General features: G+C 37.6%; 1 protein-coding gene and 1 long non-coding RNA gene across 7 annotated transcripts in view; one reads left to right on the forward strand and one right to left on the reverse strand.

Moving 5' to 3' along the window:
- PPP2R3A (protein phosphatase 2 regulatory subunit B''alpha) overlaps positions 1 to 24,420 on the reverse strand; it is a 190,483-nt gene that overhangs the window by 125,857 nt on the left and 40,206 nt on the right. For 5 of the 6 annotated variants that reach the window (XM_003895077.3, XM_017955869.3, XM_017955870.3 and 2 more), the window contains one exon: positions 3,020 to 3,286. In XM_003895077.3, coding sequence (XP_003895126.2) covers positions 3,020 to 3,286 — 267 coding nt within the window. Of the gene's footprint in view, positions 1 to 3,019; positions 3,287 to 6,912; positions 7,564 to 24,420 lie in introns of those variants that run through there. The other variant, XM_009201675.4, reaches the window with a different exon arrangement.
- Positions 1,908 to 11,967, forward strand: LOC116273832. The gene is made up of 3 exons (XR_004182282.1): positions 1,908 to 2,035; positions 10,933 to 11,293; positions 11,408 to 11,967. It is a non-coding gene; the product is annotated as an uncharacterized LOC116273832 (long non-coding RNA).

A 24,420-nucleotide genomic window follows, 5' to 3' on the forward strand; every position in this document is an offset into this window, starting at 1 on the left:
CATGGTTCACTGCAGCCTCAACCTCCTGGGCTCAGTCTCCGATCCTCCTGCCTCAGTCTCCTGAGTAGCTAGGACCACAGGCACATGTCACTACACCCAGGTAATTTTTAAAAATTATTATCTGTAGAGATGGGGTCTCACTATGTTGCCCAGGCTGGTCTTGAACTCCCAGGTTCAAGCGATCCTCCTGCCTCAACCTCCCAAAGTCCTGGGATTATAGGCATGAGTTACTGTGCCTGCCCACGCATCCTCATTTTATAAAAATGCAACATTGGTTTTAACTTTTTAAAGGTATGTGCCGTTTACTTTGCTACCTGAGCTGACAATTAAGATCTAAAAGCAATGATCAAAAAGGCTTGGTGCCCATGAATAGAATTTAGGGCTATAATTAAGTATAATTCAAACAAGTTAATCAGACATATATATGTATAATCGCTATTGCACCACATGATTATTAGGTATAAGAAGCAAATTGTTATGTAAACGACTGTTACTATGGCTAAATAAATTAGTTTTCTATCTTTTTAAACTTCTCCATGTTATCTGTCAGTTTCAACACTGCTGTTTTTTTCTGATGCCACATACAGACTGATTCTCACTGCACATAAATGGCAAAGTCGTTCCTCTGGCTCCCCATCTTCCAGAGACCTCTACCCTGCCTTGACTATATTCTTTTCAACACCTCCCTTGAGCACTGTGGAGTCTTTAGGCTTTCTGCTCTCCTCTCACTGAATCTGTGGAGTGCTAGCGGGGCCCTGAGCCACAGAGCAAGGCAGGGCTACCATGGCACAGGAATGGGAGGCCAGACCATAAAGGATGTGGAGACAAAGCAGTACAAAGACACAGGAGAATGGGCTCCTCAGTCAGCAGTTGGGACTATTCAGAGGAAGAATGGCTCTCCAGACGTGGTGACCTCAGCACTGTACCAGGGAATTACTATGCTCTAATCTGGAGAGTTTCTCTTTGTCTGCTTACCTGAAGCAATCCATGAAACCTTCTGTCTCTTTCACACAAATTGCTCTCATGTTAGAAACACCCTGTTGGTGTCCCAGCACTTTGGGAGGCCGAGGTGGGTGGATCACCTGAGGTCGGGAGTTCGAGACCAGCCTGACCAACATGGAGAAACCCCATCTCTACTAAAAATACAAAAATTAGCCAGGTGTGGTGGTGCACACCTGAGGAATTCCAGCTACTCGGGAGGCTGAGGCAGGAGAATCACTTGAACCTGGGAGGCAGAGGTTGTGGTGTGCCAAGATAATGCCATTGCACTCCAGCCTGGGCAACAAGAGCGAAACTGTCTCAAAAAAAAAAAAACAAAAAAACATCCTGTTGGAATTTATGTAGTTACCATATTACCTCCAAATGCAAATTTCATTCACCCTTGCTAAATTTTATCTTTTGGACTTACAGCCATAGTTCCAGCCCATTCAGAAATTTTATCATCAGGGTTCTGTCATCTAACGTAGTAGCCACCTCTAAAAGAATTGGGTAAGAAAATTCTGAATGCCCTTAAAGAACTTGTAATATATTTGTGTGGCTATTAACTGGAAGTTAGTTACTGTTACCACATGTCCAGGGAGATGACATAGGTAGAAACAGCACCACGCTAGAAGTTAGACAACTTGCCTCCCGGCATGAACTAGCTCTGTGACTTCAGATAAGTATTTGTAGAACTGCAGTTCCCTCACAAGTAAAATGGAATGGAAACAGATAAGCTCTTATTTCTGGAATGAGTTTGTTTTTCATTAAAAGCATCTAGGGGATCAACAAGCAATTTTTAAGAAGGAGGGATGAAGAAAGAGAAGAAAGAATTCCTTTTCATTTCCTTTAAAATCACTCTAGTTACATGTCATTTAACAGCAACGACAAATGCTTTGTGAGGTCAGAGGTAGGGCAGGGCATGATAAGTGAGGGTTCAGGGACTTCTCCAATAATACACAATGGAAGATAGGTCTTCAACAAAGTGGATGCTGAGGAGGTTGGCAAGAGGGGAAGCCCACTCTGGAGGGAGAATTCTGAGAGCTTAAATGCAGAGGTGTGCCTATGAGAGGGCAAGAGGGTCACGATTATACAGGAAAGTTTTAGGCAGGTTTGGAAAAAAAACCTCTGGGGCCAGGCTGTGGAAGCCATGGAATGCCAGGAAGAGAAGTTTGAGGTTTATCCTGAAGAATGATAGTTTTCCAACTTTTTAACATTACTCCTGAAAGCAGGGGAACCCTTCTCAGTGGATGTGTGCATGGGCTCCTAGGTTTTCCCACTTGGTCTCCTACATGCCTCCATGCAGCCCTTAGCCTACTAAACCCCTCTGCCTTTTGAAGCATAGCCTAAAACTACTGCTAAAGCCTAAAGTGTGACCTGACTCTTCAATATTCATGCATAATAAAAATAAAGCCCAAACAAAACAAAGCACTGCTATAGAGGGTGGGAATTCCTGAATATTGCTAAATTGGGAAATGGCCTAATCAAATATAATCTGATGGTTATGCTAAGTATTAACTGTTCTGGCTAGAGGCATAGAATCAAGTCAGAGGAGTCCTGACATTAGAGGGATAAGATTTTAACTCAGAAGCAGTTGGATATATTTGAAAGTTCCAAAGACTTGCTTCCTATTGTCAAATCCATTTATTTCTGGGTAAAATGACTGTATTGAGATGGTCTACTGCTTCCTCGTCTGGCATTAGGGCAGTTATGATCAATGGGTGGGACTAAAAATCAGATTCCTATTCAGCACAAGGAAAAATTTTCTAACAACCAAGTATTTAACAATGGACCAGGCTGTCTGGCAAGGTAGAGCTTTTAGTGTCTGAAAGCATTCAAGCAGAGAATGAATTTATGAATTGGTGGTGTCTTGGAAGGGATTCTTATATTAAATAGGAGGTTGAAATGGAAGACCACTATGGAAGAAAAAAAAAAAAACAACTCCATGCATGCTTCAAAACAGGGCAAAGAGGCAGTGAAGAGTGGGGGATCAGGGTTTCTAGAGAAGGGGAGATTATAAATCATTTAGTAGTTACATTACCTTTGCAATTTTCCCCATTTCATAAATGTCTGCTTTCTGATCTTCAATATCCATGAAAGCAGTTTCAATTCTGCTTAGAGTCTGTTCATGATTACTGCAGGTATCTGGGAGTCCTTCAGGGAAGTAGAATCGTGGAATGTTTATGGACAATGGTGCATTCACAACATTATTCACATGGGGAACCGGGGACAGAGGTTGGGGACTACTTGGAGAGGTGGCTGGAGGTGGGAGTGGTGTTCCAGGTTTCTTTTCTGGTTTATTTTGAATCTAAAAGAAAAATAAGATTATGAGACACAAAAAATTTAAACAGCATTCATTTACTGAAAATCCTCATGAGCAATGTAAGAAACCACAATCAGAGACAGGAGAGATTAAGGGCTTCATGTACTCTAAAGGGTGGTAAGCATGTTTCTAGGGAATGCTTACCTGCACTAAATTAATTAATTAATTAATATCTGCCAGTACTCAAGTTTACATAGATTTATGTTTAAAAAAATACATAAGTTTCTCCATCAGCTATTTGGCAGACATTTCAAAAGAATCAAAGAGCAATGTTAGTTGATATATTAAGAATCTCGAGGTGTATTCTCACTCTGTTGGAACTGGATTAATACATTCATTCTGAAGACAGTTCTTGGTCTTTCTGTGACTTTTACCTTTCCTTGAACAAGCAAAAACAAGTTCCTTTTAAATATATATATCCAAAAAGTATTTGGGGAAGGGGCTCCTTTTACCTTCTCTAGTTTGACTTTGCTAAGGCAGAATCACTGCCAGCCCCAGATGCTGAGAAAATCTCTGTTAAGAAAATTAAAGCATTTTAATTCTGAAATGTCCCCTACCTGGTTGATTTATTTGCCACTAGGGCCATGCCATTTTCTGCAAGATACACATTTATCTTATTTGTGGTTTGCTCCAATAGGCAAAAACCATGGTCATTGATTTCATCACAACCAAACTCCCTTTACAGTTTAATAACTCATTTAGTTTATATTCTTCTTCTTTTAAAAAAATGATTTGAGGTGGCATACTATAAAGAGACATTAGAAAAGTCAGTAAAGAGTGGCAGGGAGGCAATGAGGAAACTGAGATTGCCCATGATTTAGGAAAAAGGGAGGGGAGGTACACCATTATTCAGGTAGAAATTTATCTTACCAATAAAGACTCAATTTACTTCTGAGATTCTTATCAGAAAAAGCAAAAAAGATTCCATTAGAATTTTCATAGTTCTAATTTCTACTCTTAATTAATGGCCAGACTATCAAGGCTCATGAACATGGTACTGTATTAGATGTTACATAAAGTATGAAAGATGAATATAACTGTTGACTAGCTAAATATATTTTATAGTTATTATGAACACAAAGTATTCAAATGTTCTTCCTTAAATTACTCTAATGCCATCTCTAAAGTTTGAACAATGATATATCTGTAAGAAGTAGATCTATCATATTTCTTCTTAACATATAGGTTTATCATATAATTTTCAACTTCAGGATAAAAATCTTAGCTACCCTTAAAAATGTGAGTTTTATAAAGAGATAAGATTTATTCATATAAATATATGAAAATGGTTAAATCTCCTATTTTTGTCATAATAGCCCAATTTCCCTATATTAATATCTGACATTAATACACAGAATGGAGTCTGCTCATATATTTAAGACTATTAGGGATATGAAGGCCAGTTGTCACACCATGTCTTTGCTACAGTTATCAGGATGTTACCTGTATAAAGCAATAGTCAAGGAAGAAACAGAACAAAGGGAAGTGATGCCAATGAAACATGAAAAACTTAAAACACTGATGGCTTACTGGTCTGTGACCTCAAAATGGTTACTTAACCTTTTGGAATTTCAATAATAAAACAAAAATTACAATGTCTACTTCTTAGAAGGTTGTTGTGAGGATTAAAGGAAATTGTAAGATGTAATATAGGTAAAAGGTTCAGAACAGTGCTGGGCAGAGATCTATCTATCATGTAAGAAAATGAATGACAATACCAAAGGATGAGATTCTCAAAAAAATTAGATGAAGCATAATTGGGCATAATCCTTCAGATTCAATAATAAATAAAATAATCATTTACATATGTAAAGCAATTTGAAGTTTATAAACCAGTTTTGAGTTAACAAATTGACAATCCATTTTAAGTCAACATTTCTCTCTGTCTCAATGCTAAATCTGTAAATATTACATAGTCCCAGAAGTCAATACGTTATTATTATTGTTCAGAGTGTTCTTAAAATTCTAAAGTAAGGCACAGAATTCTTCAGGGGCTTTACCTAGACCATTTATATTAGTGTCATTCCTTTCCATCATTCTATGCTGAAAGAGATTTGTGAGGTACAGGTGTACAATCACCAATGTTTTCTGTGGTGTGACATCTAGGGCAGTTATGCCCATAGAATTAAGACCACTGGTGCCAGTAGGGATGAAACCTGAGTGTCTCATGAATACACACTAGTGGGAAAGGTTTAGAGCAAGGTCTTCAATGTTAACTCTCTGCTTTTGCTTTGACAGAAATAAGTGATACTTAGAACACTGGCTGCCAAAGATTTTATTTGAATGGGAAAATATCTCATTATAAAATATTCTGTTCTGCTTTTCTTAGTGTACTTAACACAGAGCAATTCACTGATAGGCAACTATTTATTAATTCACTGGTCAATTCCGTATTTAATAAAACTGATGTTAATATTTAAAAGGAAAATAACACTAAAATAATGCATTTATTTTGAGCTTTTGGGTACTCAATTTACTTTTCATTGAGTTCTGTAGGAGACATATAATTTAAACCTTAAAGTAGCTGAATAAAACTGGTTGTTTACAAACATTATGGAAGAAAACCTAGTAATAAAAATTCTGCCAAATTTACTGGCAAGTTTAGCATCTGCTCACTTTGGATACAGTGGTTTCAGTCCAGTCTAGGAGCAGCATTAGAATATAATTAGCTGGGTAAAGTATTTCAATTCTCCATTTCAGTCTTTCGCTATAAACACAGTATCACTTAGATATTCATTCAGAATAGTTTCCTTGTGCTATTATGTCACTGTAGCATTTTCAATATTTGATCATTTTTGACCTACAAAAAAAGCAATTTCATATTTACCCAAATAATTTGAGATTATTCTGGGTCAGAATAACCATAAAACTATGGTTTCTTGTCGGATTTTGGATGGCCATCATTTGTACAGTCCTTGATTTATATTGTAGTCCATGTTAGGCACTTGTTTGGTGAAACACTGCCATAGATTTTAAGCAAGCAAGTAGGGACTCTGCAAAATACTTATCATAGGCAGAAACGACTCAATTGCACAGCCTACTTAGGGAAGACATTTTTTCACAATCTGGAAGTAACCACCATTCTTTGCTATCTACATACATTACGACACACACATACACAATTGTCTATATAGACAAATATGTCTTGTTTTTAAAAAAGATTACCAGGATTAACATACTTTTTAAACAAACATTTGTTACAGATGTGTATGCACACTAATATATAATCTACTGATTCAAAGTGCAAACAAGGCTTTTAATACAGAAATTCTAATTTCTCAAGGATATTTCTATTAAAAATTCCAGTAATTTTCTAGCTAAATTGTAAAACATTCATTAAGTTGTATTTGTTGTCTCTAAAACTGGATTCCTTCTCCACAAGAGAAAAATGTGAGTACTGTACTCCAGGTCCAAAAGGTCTATTTTTAAACCTGTTGGAATCCCTCTGCAAATAGCTTTCTGCAAATAGCTGAATAGAGGACACACATTAATTCCTTGATCTAATATCAAGATACAAGGGAGCTGTAAAATTATTTGTGAGTTAGTTCATTGGATGGTTTTATTAGTAATAAAAATATTTTTAAAAAACCCAAAACACCCAAATTTCAAACCTGTGTCTGCTGAAATGACTTCAGCCGCTTCTTAAACCGTGAAGGGAGAACAAAATCACAGCCCCTTGCCAGGAAAGCTAGCTCTCCCCTTAAATCCGGGTCCCTTCGTAGAGATGTTTCCTTGATCATCATCTTTGAAAAGTGAATGTTTACTTCGCAATTGTCCAGCACACTTCTGAAGATAATCAGATTTAGCAAGTTGTCAATCTTGTCAGGTAGGAAGATTTTTTTCTTCTTATCTCCCAAAGAAATGAAATTCAAGCATTGTGCTCTCCCAGCCTCCACGGACCACAATCTACGCTTGTCCTGACATGCAGCTGGTTCCCAAATACAGTCTGTGGCTCCCAATACCTGTTCATAATTTTCAAGTTATAAACACAGCCTGCAATGGGCCTGTTGCTCCTTGTTGGAAGCTTTACGTCAAATTGACCTGCACATGTTGAGAATATGGAGCCTTCTGGGAAAGGAAGCACCCACTACTCTGTGTACCAAAGTTAGAAACATTACAGCTGGACCTAAAAATAGTACCTTCTCAGATAATGCTAACTTCTTAAACTCAGAGTACGTGAGGTGTCAATACACATAAAGCAGTTTCTTTTCAAACTAGAAGAAAAAGTGCATGTAGAACATTTTCAGCTTTTTCTCTTTAATATTTTATAAAAAAAAGAACAGGATGCTGAACTTTGAATTTGAAACTATTATTTTAAGAATAGTTTTTTATTTTTTATTCGAAGCGAAGTAAATATCCAAAACTCTCCAGATCTCTCCCAGTCAAAATAAGAGGAAAAACAGAAACTTTCATTCTCAAATGGGAATTTACAAAAAGATCTGTTGATCTCAGATTTAACATTTTTTAAAGCAAAAGACTATCTTAGTTATCAAACATTTTCTTGAACTGATTATGAACATACTGAAAATTTGTTCTCAGAAGTATTGGTTAAGAAAGTAGAACAACTGAATGCCATAGAAAATAAGTTTTAGATACATATAAGCAAGTCAAATGTGGCTAAAACAAAAAGGACAGAAAAGATGATCAAACAGCAATGACATAGTACATACTGAATTTGTAAGATTTCTCCCTTTGAGAAGCTTTAAAGAAATCAGTTAAGATTTTTAAAATACCTATTATTTCATCATATATTAAATATCTGCCTCATATAGTTATTTGTAAGTGAATCATAAAGTAAAGTCATCCTTTGGTAACTGTGGGGGATTGGTTCCAGGACCCCCCACGGACCAAAATCCACGGCTGCTCAAGTCTCTTATATAAAATGTGTAATTTTGTATACAACCTACTCACATTCTCCCATATACTTTAAAGCATCTCTAGATTACTTGTAATACCTAATACAATATAAGTCTTATGTAAATAGCTGTTATACTCCATTGTTTAGGAAATAATGACAAGAAAAAAGAAGTCTATACATACCCAATACAAATGCAACCATATTTTTTCCCCAAATCTTTTCCAACTAGATGCAGAACCCATTGATACAGAGGGCTGTTTTCGCTCACATTTAATATTTAGATTTCAATATTTATTTTCAATCAACCACATCAATCAGCATTTATTTTCTATATCTAGAAAATATACACCAAATATTATTAAAACAAACAAAAAAAACAGCTTACAACCCTCTTTTACTGAACTTTTGTCTAATTTAGTGGAAATTAAATTATTTGGTTTTCCACTGTTTCCTACAAATTTAAGTCTGCTTTTTCCCACTGATTTCTTTTCAAGACATTGACAACTCTTTATAATGTATACATTAGGCTTATATGTCTAAAGCTGTGTTTTAAAGAATTTCTTTTAAGTGGCAGAGTCTTCTGTTCACATCAAATTTTATCTGAAAGCTTTTGATATGTACTATGATTGAAAGAGGATTACAACTGAAAACCACCGGTCTTATGCTTCATCCTGGGCCTTTCCTTATATTCTCAATTTTCTCTCTCACTGGGCTTCCATGTTAATTCTTTGAGGCGGGTGGCTTTCCCAAATTTTTCCCTTACACTCCTGACTAGAATACTCTTTTTCTCCCTCATTATTTATCTCCTAAATAAAATGTCAAAAAGGTATGTAGGAATGCAACTAGGCCTTTAGACTTACAATTTAATGCTTATTCTATTAAACCACACTTTAAATTATATTTCCCCTCCTTCCCAAAACCAACCTGTGGCTTTAGGTGAGCAGGTTCATTCCTTTCCTGAGAATGCTCCCTTTCCTCAAATTATACATTCTAATCATCTTTCAAGATCCAACTCAAAATTTAACTATTTCATGAAGGCTTCCTGATTATTTAAGTCCCCTTACTGTAATTCTTAACTTTATATATACAGCACTTAGTGAAATACTATATAACTTCTCTCAAATGACCTCCACTTAACATATTATCTTATTCAGCCAATGCTCTCCATTTCTCCTGTGAAACAGAGCAACTAATGCCCATCACACATGGATTTGTGGCTAATAGCTTCTCTTACACTCTCATATTTCTTACCTTACTAGTTGGGTTGTGTGCTAAGAGTCAGCTGCATTTGTCCTCAGTCTGTTTATGCTGGTTGTACTTTTCACAGTAACTACTCAATTCAATTACATGAACTGACAAAATGTAAGTGTGGAAAAGAAAAGTTGTTCTAAAATGTAAAAAAACCCTAAGTTTTAGTAAAAGTAAACTACTAAAAAGATTTTGTTGTTAAAATTAGGTAAGGGTGGGATGAAAGAGAAAACTCACTAAAGTTTAGAAGGTGTCTACATTCAAACTGCTTTACTATTACATTCTCTCTCTAAAGAAACTAAAACCACAAATCAGACAACAAACATATTATGAGTGTGATTTATCAAAGAAATATGTCACAGAACTCTAATTATGTATGAGACTCATTCTCAGAGAAAAGGCTTTGACCCTGTATCAAAAGACATCAGAATCAATTAATGCCTGAGTTCAAATGTTTCTATACACATTTTATAGTACACACACATATAGTTTATGATTCCCTACTAGCAAACTCAATCATGTTCAGGTAAAAGGGCTTCTACTGTAACATTTTATAACTTGATCATTATTTTCCAGTAGTGTCTAAACTCTTGAGGACAAGAGTTTAGATTTTAATTTTATAATCATTCAATTACTCAACAAATATTTTTATATATAATCACGTATATGCCAGATACTTTGCAGGATATGAAGCTAGAGAGATGATAAAGATGTGGCCTCTTCTTTTTCTTACTGCACTTTCTACTACAATGTTGGTTTGGAGCAAAGGACCAGAAATACTTTCATTTAATTGACTTCCTATAAATCTGCTAAGTTTCAAAGTCAGAACAGTGGTTAAAAGCCTGCCCTGTTATTATACTCTTAAGCAAGAAAATATTTCTTCATGTCTTTTGATGAAGAAATAATCTGTATAAGTTTTGATATATCAAAATGTTTTCCAAAAAATTCAGAGAAGCAAAAAGACCACGACTACTAAAGGGCTTAGAAAAGAACCGGTCTGTGGCAATGAGTTACTGACAGAGGAAGACTAGCATGAAGTTGGTTTATTTGCTTTTTACTTATTTACTTGTGTTTGAATGGAAGTATTAATATATGTGCTTGGTTTTTGAAAGGATCTGAGAACACGAATTAGTTTCAAGGAGTTCATGACAACTGGAATATAGCACCAAAGAACATGGTTTTTAGAGAGACCTTTTCTAGGAAAAGATCAAATATAGGGGAATTTCACTACAGAGAAATAAATGATCTGTGATCTACTCTCTTCTCTCTCTGCTTTGATCACAAGGGAATGTACAATCCATGGTGCTGGGAATTGTAAGAGAAAAGCTGTTTTGGGGTGAGAGGTTTCTCCTGCAGGAACTAACCAGAATTGAGGAAAAATAGAGACTCATAAACACTTAGGTTATAAATTGAGCACATGGAAAATTAGGAGCTGTGTGCAGTTACAATGGAAAGAGCCATTGTAAAAGTTTTCCGAATGTCTTTCTGGAATAAACTAAAAAATCTTTTCTCCTGCTCCCTGCAGCATATAATTAAGTACGTCCTAACAAGCTAGCTGATTACCACCAGTAGGCACTTCCTGCACAGCTGCCTGCATCTCTTCTTGGCCTGCAGATCACTCATGAACTTTGCCTGTCTGAAGACACAGGCAAGTCCTATCTGGATCATGTGCTCAATCTGAGTCTTCAGGATGACAACGATAAGAGAGCTTCAGCAGGCAAGAGACTGGTGCTCTCTGCTGTGGGGGTGACTGGAACACATCAGTTGTTAATTCAAGATCCAGCTGTCTTGGGCTGGGGTTCCTTTCCTGCCTTACCATTCCATGTATCTTTCTCCAGAACAAGCATGCTTGGGCAAGGGAGACAGCCTTTCTCAAAAAGAACCAGGTAGGGTAGGCTGCTAGGCATGAGTTTTACAGGTTCCCTCTGGCAGAGTTATATGGAAGAGAAGCTGGCCTCTCCACTATGACCCTAAAAACGAATTTTTTTTTTCTTTTTTAGGATAACCTCTAACATCCTAAGCGAGAAAAGATGCTCCCTTACCCTATACTAAAAGGACCTACAAAACTGAGGAATAAGTTTAAAATGAGCCTGTACCCTGAAGGAAGGTGAGATTGGGTAGGAGACAGAGGAGAACAAAACTGTGAGACACGACACATTCTATATTTATAGAATTCATTCTGTTAGGCTTAGTTTGAAATTTAGGACAGATTTCTTAGAACTTTCTGAATCCCCTTACTATTCCTTGCCCTTCGCCCTTTGAAAACGAAGACAATAGTGATTTATAATATTAATTCTTTCTTTCTGGGGAAATCAGCTACATGGGATGTTTTAGGAAAAAATGGGTTGAATACACAGGATAAAGAAAATAATTTTGAACATTAGTCTGAAGAAGTCTCTTATTCTGATTTGTGTATAACTGTTAAAAAACAGTATTATATATGCAATGTGTTGTACCAAAGTAAGTCTAGCCCTTTATTTTATTTTTTTGAGATAGGGTCTTCCTCTGTTGTCCAGGCTGGAGTGCAGTGGCATGATCTTGGCTCACCACAACCTCCGCCTCCCTGGCTCAAACTATTCTCCCACATCAGCCTCCTGAGTAGCTGGGACTACAGGCGCATGGCACTGTGCCCAGCTAATTTTTGAATTTTTAGTAGAGACAGGGTTTCGCCATGTTGCCCAGGCTGGTCCTGAACTCCTGGGCTCAAGCAATCTGCCCACCTCAGCCTCTCAAAGTGCTGGGATTACAGGTGTGAGCCACTGTGCCTAGCCTAGCCCTTTATTTTATATATAAACATGTAAAATCATTCAACAGCCTCAGTTGAATGTAGTTATGGAGACTGAGATGATAGCATCAGCTAAGGCCTTAGAGTAGGAAGGGCAGTTGGGATAACGCAGGCAGCAAAACTATAAAAATCTAAGTGACAGAAACACATAGCACAGTGAGGCTGGGAAATCAGCTAAGTGAGGACCTGTATTGAGGTGAGTGTTAGAAGCAGGTCCAGAAAGACAGCACAGCCACTCTGAAGTGACACCAAAGACAGAGAGTCACTCTGAAGTGACATCAAGGGATTTTGCTCAGAAGATGCTACCAAAAAAAAAAAAAGTTACATATTGAAGTGGAGGTCCCGGTAAATCATGAGGGTGCTTCTGATTAACAAAAGCCAGCCAGCTGTTTGGAAAAATCTAAATATGTTAACACCCTGTCTTTGTCGACACAAAAACTTATATACATATGTTCATAGTTGCATCATTCATAATAGCCAAAAAGTGGAAACAACCCAAATGTCCAGAAAATGAATTTTATCTCAATTTTTAAAAAGCCTTCTCATGTTGTAGTTCTAACAGGCTGAGTAGCGTAAAAAGGTAATAACAGAGTGAATAATCAAGGAAAACTTCCCTGGCGTTGCTAGAGATCTAGATATCCAAATCACCTGGGAAATTCACTGCAAAAAGATCATCACCTAGGCACACAGTCATCAGTTATCTAAAGTCAAAATGAAGGAAAAAATCTAAAGAGCTGTGAAGTAAAAGCATCAGATAACTTTAAGAGGAAAACCTCTCAGATTAACAGCAGATTTCTCAGCAGAAACCCTAAAGCTAGAAGGGATTGGGGTCATATCTTTAGCCTCCTTAAACAAACAATTATCAACCAAGAATTTTGTATCCAGCTAAACTAGGCTTCATAAATGAAGGAAAGATAGTCTTTTTCAGACAAACCAGTGCTGAGATAATTCACCACTACCAAGCCAGCATTACAAGAACTGCTAAAAGGAGTTCTAAATCTTGAAATAAAACCTCGAAATACACCAAAATAGAACCTCCTTAAAGCATACATTTCACAGGGCACATAAAATAATAACACAACAAAAAACCCCCAAGGTATTCAGGCAACAACTAATATGATGAATAGAATAGTACCTCATATGGCAATAGTAAATGGCCTAAATGCTCCACTTAAAAGATGCAGAATGGATAAGAATTTACCAACCAAGTATCTGCTGTCTTTAAGAGACTCACCTTATGTATAAGGACTCACATAAACTTAAGGTAAAGGGGTGGAAAAAGATATTCCACGCAAACGGACACTAAAAGTGAGCAGGAGTAGCTATTCTTATATCACATAAAACACACTTTAAAGCAGCAACAGTCAAAAAAGACAAAGAGGGACATTATATAATGATAAAAGGACTAGTGGAAAATATCACAATCCTAAATATATATGCACCTAACACTGGAACTCCCAAATTTATAAAACAATTACTACTAGACCTAAGAAAGGAGACAGACAGCAACACAATAATAGTGGGGACTTTAATACTCCACTGAACGCACTAGACAGGTCATCACATCAGGAGGTCAACAAAGAAACAATGGACTTAAACTATACCCTAGAACAAATGGACTTAACGGATATTTATAGAGCATTCTACCCAACAACTGCAGAATATACATTCCATTCATCAGCACATGGAACATTCTCCAAGATAGACCATATGATAGGCCACAAAACAAGTCTCAGTAAACTTAAGAAAACTGAAATTATATCAAGTACTTTCTCAGACCAAAGTGGAATAAAATTGGAAATTGACTCCAAAAGGAACCCTCAAAACCATGCAAATACATGGAAATTAAATAATCAGTTTCTGAATGATTGTTGCATCAACAATGAAATCAAGATGGAAATTAAAAAATTCTTTGAACTGGACAATAATAGTGACATAACCTATCAAAACTTCTGGGATACAGCAAAAGTGGTGCTAAGAGGAAAGTTCACAGCATTAAATGCCTGCGTCAAAAAGTCTGAAAGACGACAAATAGACAATCTAAGGTCACACCGCAAGGAACTAGAGAAACAAGAACAAACCAAACCCAAACCTAGCGAAAGAAAAGAAATAACAAAGATCAAAGCAGAACTAAATGAAATTCAAACAACAACAAAAAATACAAAAGACAAATGAAACAAAAAGCTGGTTCTTTGAAAAGATAAACAAAATTGACAGACCATTAGAGAGATTAAACGAGAAAAGGAGAGACGATCCAAATAAGCTCAATTAGAAATGAAACAGGAAATATTACAACCGATACCACAAAAATACAAAAGATCATTCAAGGCTACTATGAACACCTTCATGCACACAAACTGGAAAACCCGGAAGAGATGGATAAATTCCTGGAAATATACAACCCTCCTAGATTAAACTAGGAAGAAACAGAAACTCAACAGACCAATAACAAGCAAAGAGAGTGGTAATTTAAAAAATTGCCAACAAAAAAAAGTCCAGGACCAGATGGATTCACAGTTGAATTCTATCAGACATTCAAAGAATTGGTACCAATACTATTGAAACTATTCCAAAAAACAGAGAAAGAGGGAATCCTCCCTAAATCATTCTATGAAGCCAATATCACCCTAGTATCAAAACCAGGAAAAGACATAAAAAAACTACAGACCAACATCTCTGGTGAACATAGATGCAAAAATCTTCAAGAAAATACTAGCTAACTGAATCCAACAGCCTATTAAAAAGATAATCCACCATGATCAAGTGGGTTTCTTACCAGGGATGCAGGGATGACTTAATATACACAACTCAATAAATGTGATACACCACATAAAGAGAATTAAAAACAAAAATCACATGATCATTTCAAATAGATGTGAAAAACGCATTTGACAAAATCCAGCATCCCCTTATGATTAAAACCTCAGCAAAATTGGCATAGAAGGGACATACCTTAAGGTAATAAAAGCTATCTACAACAAACCCACAGCCAACATTATACTGAACAGGGAAAAGCTGAAAGGACTGCCCCTGAGAAGTGGAACAAGACAAGGATGCCCACTTTTACCACTTCTATTCAACGTAGTACTAGAAGTCCTAGTCAGAGCAATCAGGCAAGAGAAAGAAATAAAGGGAGGAAGTCAAACTGTCGCTGTTTGCTGATGATATGATCATACACCTGGAAAATCCTAAAGACTGATCCAAAAGGTCCTAGATCTGATAAATGAATTCAGTCAAGTTTCAGGATATAAAATCAAAGTACACAAATCAGTAGCACTCCTATACACCAACCGAATCCAAGCTGAGAATCAAATCAAGAACTCAATCCCTTTCACAATAGCTGCAAAAAAATAAAATAAATAAAATACATAGGAATATACCTAACCAAGGAGGTGAAAGACCTCTGCAAGGAAAACCACAAAACACTGCTGAAGAAATCACATATGACATAAACAAATGAAAACATATCCCATGCTCACGGATGGATAGGATCAATATTGTGAAAATGACCATTCTGCCAAAAGCAATCTACATATTCAATGCAATCCCCATCAAAATACCATCATCACTCTTCACAAAATTAGAAAAAACAATCCTGAAATTTATATGGAACCAAAAAAGAGCCCACATAGCCAAAGTAAGACTAAGCAAAAGAACAAATCTGGAGGCATCACATTACCTGACTTCAAACTACACTATATTGCTATAGTCACAAAAATAGGCACATAGACCAACAGAACAGAATAGAGAACCCCAGAAATAAAGCCAAATACTTACAACCAACTGATCTTTGACAAGCCAAATAAAAACATAAAGTGGGGAAAGGACACCCTATTCAACAAATAGTGCTGGAATAATTGGCAAACTACATGTAGAAGAATGAAACTGGATCCTCATTTCTCATCTTACACAAAAATCAACTCAAGATGGATCAAGGACTTAAATCTAAGACCTGAAACCATAAAAATTCTAGAAGATAACATTGGAAAAAACCTTCTAGACATTTGCTTAGGCGAAGACTTCATGACTAAGGACCCAAAAGCAAATGCAACAGAAACAGAGATAAACAGATGGGACTTAATTAAACTAAAAAGCTTCTGCATAGCAAAAGAAATAATCAGCAGAGTAAACAGACAACCCGCAGCGTGGGAGAAAATCTTTGTAAACTATGCATCTGACAAAGGGCTAATATCCAGAATCTACACAGAACTCAAACAAATAAGCAAGAAAAAAACAAACAATCCCATCAGAAAGTGGGCTAAGGACATAAATAAAACAAGTCTTAAGAGAAGACATACAAATGGCCAACAAATATATGAAAAACGCTCAACATCACTAATGATCAGCGAAATGCAAATCAATACCACAATGCGATACCACCTTACTCCTGCAAGAATGGCCATAATTTAAAAAATCAAAAAAGAGTAGATATTGGCATGGTGGTGAAAAGGGAACACTTTTACACTGCTGGTGGGAATGTAAACTACTACAATCACTCTGGAAAACAGTATGAAAATTCCTTAAAGAACAGAAAGCAGATCTACCATTTGATCCAGCAATCCCACTACTGCGTATCTACCCAGAGGAAAAGAAGTCATTATACAAAAAAGATACTTGCACACTCATGTTGATAGCAGCACAATTTGCAATTGCAAAACTATGGAACCAGCCCAAACGCTCAGCCATCAATGAATGGATAAACAAAATGTGATACATACACATACATGCACACACACACACAACCATGGAATACTACTTAGCCATAAAAAGTAATGAAATAATGGCATTTGCAGCAACCTGGATGGAACTGGAGATTATTATTGTAGGTGAAGTAACTCAGGAATGGAAAGCCAAACTCGCATGTTCTCACTTATAAGTTGGAGCTAAGCTATGAGGATGCAAAGGCATAAGAATGATAGAACGGACTTTGGGGACTTGGGAGGAAAGGTGGGAAGGGGGTGAGGGATAAAAGACTATACATTAGGCACAGTGTACACTGCTCAGGTGATGGGTGCACCAAAATCTCAGAAATCACCACTAACAAACTTTTCTATGTAATCAAATACCATCTGTCCCCCCAAAACCTAGTGAAATAAAAATAAATAAAAAATAAATTAAAAGGGGTAACAGCTTGGAATCACAGATTTTCTTTAAAATATCCCTGTAAATAGGCTTTATGAGAGCCAACTGGTTATAAGCTAATTAGTTAATACTAAGATTTCATGATCTTTCTGCTCTAACTTGGTGTTTTCTTCATTGTTTAGTGGCTTGTTCTGTGTAACTTTTTTTTTTTTAACTCTTAAATAATGAAACACTAGTTGGGGGAAGGAGGCCAGGTAGTGGTAGTTATCTATAGTTTATTTGTTCCCAGCCTAATTCTCTAACCTTGACTTCACTGGCTGCAGCAAAATAGGAAGGCATGTATATGACAGAGGAGACCTAATAAGCATTTTTGTGTCTTGCTTCAATTGCCTCCAAATTATGGGAACACATTCTATGACTCATAACAGAAAGAACCCACAAAATCTGATACTTTTGCTTTTCAGTGTTCTTAATACTTGGGGTAGATGTTGTTCTAGGATCTGGGACAGCAAGAAAGAATTAGAGCCTAAAATGATCAGGAATAATAATTCTGGGGTCCCTAGAATTTCTAGTGTCTAGAGTTCTCCGTACTTCTTAGTCTGCCTTTTTTCTTCCCTTTCTCCTTGAGAAATTAATTCAATTAGAGATTGCTCAATACAGACCATAATAATTCATTTTTGGCCTATAAATATGTTGGAGAAAAAAGAAATGAAGGGATTCCATTTCACTGACACTGCCATGTTAAATAAATGCCTGGTGACTGGTGCTATAAAATACTCTGCCCCAGTGTCTTCCTTGGGGGGAGGGGGGAAAGGGGGAGAGGGAGGGGGAGAGAGAGAGAGAGAGAGAGAGAGAGAGAGAGAGAGAGTGTGTGTGTGTGTGTGTGTGTGTATGATTTCTCAGTAATTGTGGGTGACAGTTGAACTCACAGATGTCAAAACAGGAGCTTGGAACTGATAGTCAAGGACCCCGGTGACAATAAGCATTACGCTGGAAGTACAACAAATATGTCTCCTGGATGTCAAAGCACCTCCCAGGATAAACACCTTAACTGTGGTCTCCAAAAGTAGATCCATGAGAGGGGATGACAGAATAACCCCTCAGCCCTCAGACCTAGTCTAGATTAGTTACAGTTTGCTGGCAAATCTCAAGGGAGATGACTCTGATTCAAAGATCTCTATGTAATTCTCAGTTCTTATGAAGGAGGTAGACTGCAAGATACTGTATAATAGAGCTTCTGAAGTCATCAGTTTACATAGGTAATTTTATCCAATTTCTGAAGATGATCATATTGGGAAGCCTGGTTTCAGGGGCTCAAGCCTGGCTAAAATAGTGGAATCTCTTAGGGTATCTAAGAGAATTTAGAAAAATTACCTTTATTATCTTTTTCTTCTTACAAAAGGATAAGGTTAGTTGTAAGGAAAAATTTAAATACAACAGAAATATAACATAGAAACAAAAGTCCCCATACAAAGTGACAATTACTAACAAATATCAACTGAGCACGAACTGAGTGCCAGCTACCAGGGATATAGCAGTGAATGTAACAGATCCAATTCCCTGTTCTCATAGAGGTTTCATTCTAGTGGTAGGAGTCAGGGGAGAAAAACAAACAGTAATTGAAATAATATATCAGGGGGTGGTGTTAGAGGGAAAAAAAACAATAAAGGGGGAAAGGGAATACCAAAGACTGTATGTGTGCATGCAATTTTTAGGGCAAAAAGGCCTCAGTGAAGTGATATTTTTAAGAAGACAGACGTGGTGATGGAACGAGTCCTGCAGGTATGGGATGGGGGCGTCGTAGGAAGAGGGAACAGCAAATGGGATTATGTCTGGTATATTTAGAAAGAGGAGGGCTAGAGTAGGAACTGGAAACAATAACAACAGACAGCTCTTTCAAAGAGTCCTGGAGTGAAGAAGAACAGACAAATGAGTGTTAACTCAAATGGTATGTTGGAGCACTAGGGGTCTGTTTGTCTTAAAGCTGGGAGAACTGCAGCATGTTTATCTGCTGAAGGAGTGACTGAGCAGAGGAGAAAAACTGATGACTGCAGGGGAGAAATGGGTCAATCTCTACAGGAGTGTTTGTGAGTTGATGGGAGGGGATGGGATCTATTAATAAAGCCCAGTGTAGGCCTGGCCTTAGATAGGAGCTTGGGGATGGGCGCAGTGGCTCACGCCTGTAATCCTAGCACTTTGGGAGGCTGAGGTGGGCAGATCACGAGGTCAGGAGTTCAAGACCAGCCTGACCAACATGGTGAAACTCTATCTCTACTAAAAATACAAAAATGAGCCAGGCGTTGTGGCATGTGCCTGTAGTCCCAGCTGCTCCGGAGGCTGAGGCAGGAGAATCGCGGGAGGCAGAGGTTGCAGTGAGCCAAGATCATGTCATTGCACACCAGCCTGGGCGACAGAGTGAGACTCCATCTCAAAAAAAAAAAAAAAGATAGGAGCTTAGATGATTCATGTATAGAAATAATAGAAATAGAAGGAAAGGGAGAAGATATTTAGTACTGATATGGGTAGGAGATGGGTAAAAGTCTCTTCTGACTGCGTTAGTTTTCTCAGTAAAATAGGAAACAAGATTATTGGCTGAGGGTGAGGATGGGAAAGATGCTGGAGGTTAGAGGACAGGGAATAAGGCACCTGCAGAGGGGGGAAGTGAATGGACTAGGGAAACACAGTAGGACTGCCAGACGGTACTAAAGACCCACTGGACGTTGGTGGTCATGAATTTAAAGCAAGACCACTCAGCATGGTTGTGTGATCTTCTCTAGCCAAGTTCAGCTGCACAAATAAAAGCTCAGAGTACAGAGAGAACACAATTGAATCTGAGTTAGAGCTGTTCCAGGTGGGTACCAAGAAATGAGGGGTTAACAAGGAAGCTGAGAGTATATTCAAGGAAATGATTTTAGTGACGAATTATCGCAGTGATTCTCAAGCATAATCATGTTATCAGAATCACCCGGAGGGCTTGTTAAACCAAAAAGTGTTGAGCCCTACCCCCAGAGTTTCTGATTTACTAGGTCTGGGTTGGGGCATGAGAATATGCATTTCTATCAAGTGCCCAGGTGATGCTAACACTATTAGTTGGGAATCATATTCTTAAAACCACTGACATAAACATAAGGCCAGAAAATGAACGAAGAAGGGCAAAGGACAAACTCAGTAGACATCAAGGAATTGAGAAGCTCCTGTACTGGATACCTTATCTATTGAACACTTGAACAGTGGCAACAGTAATACTGAAAAGTGTGTCTAAAGCCAGGAGATAAAACCTCCAAGAAATAAGTGACCTGGGGTGGTAGATGACTACAATCAGAAGGGGTAGTGGATAGCAGAGTCTAATGATATTAGTTCAAAGGTGGGGCGGGGCTGGTTTCAGGGAGGCGGCCAGGAGAATAGTCTAGAGCAGCAATGAAATGCAAGAACACTTACTGCCCCCTCCAGGCCCAGTGGGATAGGGGGTAGGAATGAGAAAGAACAGAGCCACCATTTCACTGCCTACAGTATCCTTAGGAAGAGACGAGTTTCAGTTATAATAGGAAGGGAAATGTTTAGAGAAGAGAGATGACATAGGAAACTTTGCTGGTGAATGATCATGAGCTCAGCGTGCAAGAGGACATGGTGAAAGGATTTCAGGAGTTGGGAGGGTTGGAAGTGGACTTAGGAGACATATAAGAGCAGTGTGAGGAGGAAAGTGGGGTGAGGGATGGGGGGTGATCTGGATTCCTGGACTTCTGGTGGTGACTAATGTAAACAGAGATGAAGGATATATTAGATCAGTCCTGATGACCTTAACTCAGAGAGTGGTGGTGAAGCTATGAGGGTTGGACAAGCCTGTGGGCTTAATGGAGCAAGTTGAGTTCTGGGAGCTCCTCTTCACTCCTGCCAAGGGTGGAGTGGAGGCTGGGAGAGGGCAGACTTATCAGGAACACCTAGATATGAGATTCACTTTCTACTTCTGGAGGAACATGAACAATAAGGAGCATATGAAGCCCAAACTTTCTGTGTGCATAAAAATATATTAATAACAAAAAGGAATCATAATGGTACATCTTGCAATTTACATTTTTAACTTTATCTTGACCTTTCTACATCAGTACATATATATCTACCAGGCTCTTGTGAACATAGATGGGGACATATTTGAGATACCTGATGTTAATCAGAAAGAATGGAGGTATTAATGCAAAGGGACGTGACGTCAGAAGCCACCAAAGGTGGAGGGGGATATTCAGGTTGGGCTCATTCCACAAATTCTTATTTGCCACCAGGCAGATCTGTTTACTTTTATTAATCTGGTTGGTGGTAATTGAGAGGAGGAGAGAATGGTTTCCTATTTCATTACTAAGTGTCTTGATTTCTACTCAAGTATTCCCAGCACTGAACCCAGGCACCATGAACACCTACAAAGCTAGGGAAGAACAAACATTTTCCCTCGGTGACATGACTGGCTAATGTTAATGAAGGCATGGATATAAACCTAGAAAGTAAAGAGAGAAAAGTGTTTATTAATGCTCCAGAAGGAACGTTTAACAAAGTTCCTAAAATGTGCTTTGCTAAAATGTTAAATTTATTTTCCTAATTATTCTGCATTCAAATATGCATACAAAACTATACACTATACTATTTAAACATTGAGGAAACCTAAATGTTAGATCATTAACCTAGGAAGATCCTTTATTTACTCTGGAATGAAATCTCAAATACATATTCCTGCTCAGGGTTAGAAGAAAGCAAAGTAAGTTCCAGTAACAACAGAAATCGTGCCCACCTTCAAAGATTTCTCTCTCGGGCATCCAAAAACAAATAAAAAACAAACAATTGTACTAAAATTAAATGGCCAGAAATATCCTTTTCCAACCCAAATCCATGAGGAGGAAGATGGCAACTTCTAAGAATGGGCAAAAGGACAATATACAGGTATTCCTTAAAGAGAAAATAAATGGTTACAAAATTTTCAAAATTTAAACAAAGAGCTCGTATATGGTATACTGTAAGAAAGCCTGTGGGAACAATGGTGATCAAGAAAGCACCCTCTCCTCGAAATAGCTACAGCATATTATTGAGGGATTTCTGCCCCGTAATAAAGTAAAACAATCTACACTCTCATGATGTCTTCCCCTCTTGCCAGGAAAGGTGACCGGACCCTTCCTAGGGTGCTGTCATTTTTTAGGTGTTAAAAGCTAGAGGAATTAAAAGACTTAGAGGTCTAGGTAAGATACTTGAGTCTTGCTGAGGCACTACCCTGAAGTCCGAGAAGGGCACCCTGAGGTCAGGTCCTCTTGTACCCATCCTTGAGAAGCAAAAAGCAGGGAAAGGGACAGTCCTCAGGCAAGGGAGCAGTTTCCATTTGAGAAGGAGACAGAGCAGGAGAGTGAAAATCTCCTCACTCGGTTATTCCTCCACTTATTCGTTTATTCATTCAAAAAATAGCTATTTAATGCTAAACAGAGGCCAACAGAGACTAGTAGCCCAGATGTGGAAACTTAAGAGAGATTCACACATCTTCTTCCATATTCTTATTTCAATATTTCATTTTTACCTCGGGTACATTTGAGAGCTTGAGGTAATATTTTTGGAGGCCGAATGCAGAAAGAGAAGATTAGATGTGAATTAGGTTGTCAGGTAGACTGCCTGCTTAAATTCTGACTTTAAACTCCAGAAAACCGATGGGAAAAGGTTACCATCCGAACGACAGGTAGGCTTCTTACTCTTTATCCCTTATTGGTGTGGATTCTACTAACTTGGAATTCATAATAATACAAGCACAGCAGCCTGAAATTTCCCTATATTCTCTAGGAAGGAAAGTTCTGTTAGAACAATTTTTGTTGCCCTTTATTATCAAGATAAAACTATCACAAAGCTTAGGTTTGAGAGAAATAATGGATTCATGATATATCTATTTAGTCTCTTGCTGAACTCTCCTGGGACAAAAGGTAGTTGGAGTTTTGAAGCAAACAGTAAAATGTTAAGATTTGACAAAGCTAAGTGATGAGTGATAACAGTGCTTTTCTATCATTCACCATACTTTTCTATTTGCTTAAAATGGGTTGACAAACTTCAGTCCATTGACCAAATCTGGCCCACTGCCTGTTTTTTTAAGTCTTAGAGCTAAGAATGGTTTACATTTTTAAAGCATTGGGTTGTTTGGCTGTTGGTTTGTCTTGTAAAGAGCAAATAAGACTACATGACAGAGACTCTGACCCATAAAGCCTAAAATATTTACTATCTTGCCCTTCACAGAAATGTTTGCCAATTCCTCACTTAAATTTTTCATAAGATTAAAAAAAAAGACAAGTAGGAAGGGAACTGAGTCAAGGAAGAATGGTTTGTCTTCTTGCATTAAGCATCTTCCTGAATTAAACATTTTATATTATCTGTCTCTTTAAATTAGCTTTTCATTAATTACTTTTTCAACTTCTATCAAGAAGAAATCTCATCAAATTTTATTATATTCTGTGATATTGAAACTTATTTAAAAGAATAGCAGGAGACAGTCTTTTAATAAGATTTTGATTTCAGTTCATTACTTGTCAAAAAACTGGGGAGCACATTTAGAGCCCAGTGTGGCATTTTAAGTAGTTGTACCTAGATTGGGGGTCATGGGTGTTAGCCAGGGACACAGGACAGGTGATGCTCAGACATTTTCTACTTTATGCAGTCCATCTCTTTTTAGAGAATTTGTCTCCTTTTTCTCACAGAAGGTAATGGGAGAAGAGGGTTGAGTAAAATTCAGAACACCGTATCACAGTGAGAGTTTCTGGTTATAATGGTTTTAAGACATTGGAATAGGTCATCAGAGAAAGCAGATGTTCTTCAATGGGCAGACAGGTTATTGTGAGGGAAAATAGCGAGATAATACCTTTAAATGTCTCAGTATGCCTTAGTTCACAATAACTAGTCGCTCTTATGACATTATTATCATTTTGAAGTTGCTACGTAGGTATTTTCTTTCCTTTATAACAAACTATTAAGTACATCAGTATTGCCTGTGTCCTGCAATGTGTCATGTGGGAAAAAAACCACATGAAGGGATTTTTCTTACTTTTGTGATTAATTCCAAGTTTCTCCCCTAGTGTTGACCCAAAACTAAAGATATTACCACCTGTGAACCAACAAATGAGGAGATTCACACAAAGT

The sequence above is a fragment of the Papio anubis genome, chromosome 2 (genome assembly GCF_008728515.1).
Source record: "Papio anubis isolate 15944 chromosome 2, Panubis1.0, whole genome shotgun sequence".
Taxonomy (NCBI): Eukaryota; Metazoa; Chordata; class Mammalia; order Primates; family Cercopithecidae; genus Papio; species Papio anubis.